Source organism: Puntigrus tetrazona, unplaced genomic scaffold (genome assembly GCF_018831695.1).
Source record: "Puntigrus tetrazona isolate hp1 unplaced genomic scaffold, ASM1883169v1 S000000374, whole genome shotgun sequence".
In the NCBI taxonomy this organism is placed as follows: Eukaryota; Metazoa; Chordata; class Actinopteri; order Cypriniformes; family Cyprinidae; genus Puntigrus; species Puntigrus tetrazona.
The window spans coordinates 1-3,196 of NW_025048029.1; the positions used below are offsets into that span (position 1 = coordinate 1).

The following is a 3,196-nucleotide window of genomic DNA, read 5'->3' on the forward strand; positions in this document are numbered from 1 at the left end:
AATCACCTGATAACTTCAGGTTTGTCAAGTAAGCAAGAATCCTGGTTATCGTTCCACTGGGCACAAATAAATACAGGAAGTGACATATGCTTTTACCTGTGACATCAGCAGCCATCAGCCCCTCGGCCCGCAGGATCTTCACCTGCACGACTCCGACATCCTTCAGCTTAAAGAACGACCTTAATGGACTCTGAAAAAGAACAAAAAGGCATCGCGGAGGCCCATGACTACATTCAAAGCGCACAATCTGCCGAGCAGCAATACATCCATATGTTTCTGACAGCTCTATTTTGGCCCTAACTTTCTCTAATCCGCTGTCAGAGTCCGCGAGCAGTTTTGTGTCCACGTCAAAGCCACTCGGCCGTGGACACCGAGACAAAAACACTGAGCCGCCACGCCAGATTATCTGGTGGCTCTCACGAATACATCTTCATTATGCAGCTGTTATGAAAGAAGGTCAGTCTGCATTGGTGGTGAGTTTCTGTAAGCGGTTCAGTGACCGGCCCTCCGGGGGACAGTGGCAGGACAAAGACAAACCCTGAATAGAGAGGACAGACAGCTCCGAGAGCGGCGAGATGTCTCTCTCTCTCTCTCTGTCTTTGTTTGGTGTGAGTTACTCCACCGTTGTCCAGTTGTGAGAGGACAGTGCTGATCCAGTACTGCACTGGACTGTGATCGTTTCACGCCCCCTTTTGGTCACAGGAGTGTACTGCAGTTTAACTGTTTCTGCTGTATTTTGCATATTTAATTGATCAAAAGCACAGTAAAAAATATATATGTTATTGCATTTTAAAATACTTGTTTTGGAAGTGAATATAATTTAAAATGCAATTTATTCCAGTGGCGCAAAAGCTGGATTTTCAGCATCATTACAGTCTTCAGTGTCACATGATCTTTCAGAAATCATTCTAATATGAAGGTCAAAGGGCATTTATTATTATTATCGATTTTGAAAACGCGTGTTGCTTAATATTTTTTCCGGATTATTTGAGGAGTAAAAAGTTCTATTCGAAATAGAAACCTATTATAACATTATAAAAGTTTTTGCTTTCACATTTGACCAATTTAATGTGTGCCTGCCAAAATGACTTTCTTCAAAAACCAAAATAAACATAAAAAAAACTGAGAACGTGGTGCTTAGTCATATATAAGTACATTTGATTACTTACATTCACAAATATTATCACAGCACTTTATTTTTTATTTAAAATAACACACTATTTATACGTTTTATATTCTGCATTTTATATTTAATAGCTAATAATTAATTTTATTATTTCAATTTTAATTATTATCATTCTGAAGCATCACTCAGATTGTGTTAGACAGGGTAGGTCAATCACAGATGTGAAAACTGAGTAAGAAATTAATTTCATTGGTTGAGCCACATTTTTATTTACAAGTGCTAAATCCTGCGAAAACCATACTGAGATCAGAACGCTGCTCAAAGGAGGATATAGTTATGCAGTGCCCTCTAGAGGAAGACGAGTTAGCAGTTAAAAGCAACACTTGCCGAACCGTTTTGTGTTTGGGCGTAAGGAGGACGCGGCGCTTACATATCTCCTAATGATCTGCTGGCGTTCCTCTGGGTCGTCCAGCAGGTTGACGGACAGGTCAGAGATGGAGACCGCGACCGTGGCGGTCAGAGTCACCAGCAGCACCAGTGTACCTTTATCCTCCTCCAGATCCAGCTCCAGCTTATGTGTCTTCTCTCTGCTCAAGCTGGACAGGTCCAGCTGACACCTGAGATGCGTCAAACACGAGTACTTCTTATAAATCAAGCATCTAGCGATGGCGTATTGATGGGATTGATTTTCAGGTACTGATAACGTGAATAAAGGCTAGTTGTACGCACTGGCCGATGAAGTCGTCTCTCCGTCCAATGTCTTTATCCCAAACGGAGATGTCCAGAATGCCTCCCTCCTCGTCATACAGATGCAAGTCGAACTGCTCCCTCCACTGGGGGTTCAGGGTCTTGGGAATTGTCTGTTTGTACAAAAGACAAGAATAAGTAACGGAGAAATAGCATTCAATAGCGATGATTCTGCTGAAACATATACTGACGTATGATGATGTGAACGTGCTGAGATAAAAATAATCAATGAAAAATGTATGAATAAATAAAAACATTATATGATTTCATTTTATTAAACGTATACAAAACAGAGGTAACTGGTACAACTTTTTAACTACTACTTTTTCCTCAATAAACGCTTAATTTGCTGCTTATTAATAGTTAAGTTATGTTTTAAGTTTAGGTATTGAGTAGGATTATGTATGTAGAATAAGTCATTATTATGTGCTTAATTGGCACTAATAAATATCTAATATGCATGCTAATAAGCAACTAATAAAATAAAGTGCTACCAAAACAAATAATAATTTTTACTGTTTAATTTTCATTTGTTGCTGTGAATAATGCAAGCTAGGGTTATTGATGAATATTATTATGCCAGTGGCTATTTGCAAATAGAGGATATTCATATTTAGTGTAAATAGCCTCTATTGCTAGTAAAAATGTAATATTTTCTTAGGGATATATGCTATTTACACTATATTTAAATAGCAGGATTTTCTGCTGTTTATACTACTTTTTGGCAATTATCTGCACCTCGGTGTTGCACAAAACAGTGTGAAATAATAACTTACTTAATAAACGTAATCAACTTATTAAATGGATGCCACCTTATTGGGCTAATAAAGCCTACTCTATAGACACACCTATCCTAACCCTAACTGATACTTTATTTTCCCATTTTTGATTATTTAAGTTTGCCAGGTCGATCTGCGTCATATCCTGCACTTAGAGTAACTAGACACTCCTTATTCTTTTTCAGCAAAGAAATTTCTGTCAGATGAGGGGAGAAAATATTTTTTCTGTGGTATAAAGGCTGAATTGTGGACAGTAAGTCCAGAGGTATTTAAAAAGAGATCACACGGCGTCGTGTGGCTCATACCTTGCTCTTGTACTTCTGAGGGCCTAGTTTGAACTTGACGTAGGGGTCACTCAGGCCGTTCTGGTCCATGGGGATGAGGTTACGACCCTCGATGAGCCTGATGCTCACGATGCCCCTCCACAGCTGAGACTTCTTGTGCAGGTCTGACAGCCGGAGATTCTGCTGCTGCTGCGCTCCACACACACACACACACACACATCACAGGACAAAACAACTGTGGTCATCTACTCGCTCTCCTG

General features: G+C 39.6%; 1 protein-coding gene across 1 annotated transcript; it reads right to left on the reverse strand.

Annotated features, from left to right (window-relative positions):
- Positions 1-6: 6 nt before the first annotated feature.
- LOC122333778 (multiple C2 and transmembrane domain-containing protein 1-like) lies at positions 7-3,125 on the reverse strand (the record flags this gene model as incomplete). Its single annotated transcript, XM_043231567.1, has 4 exons — positions 7-190; positions 1,557-1,743; positions 1,856-1,986; positions 2,958-3,125. Coding segments are annotated over 4 exons (670 nt in total), but the record flags the coding sequence as incomplete, so codon positions are not given.
- Positions 3,126-3,196: the final 71 nt, after the last annotated feature.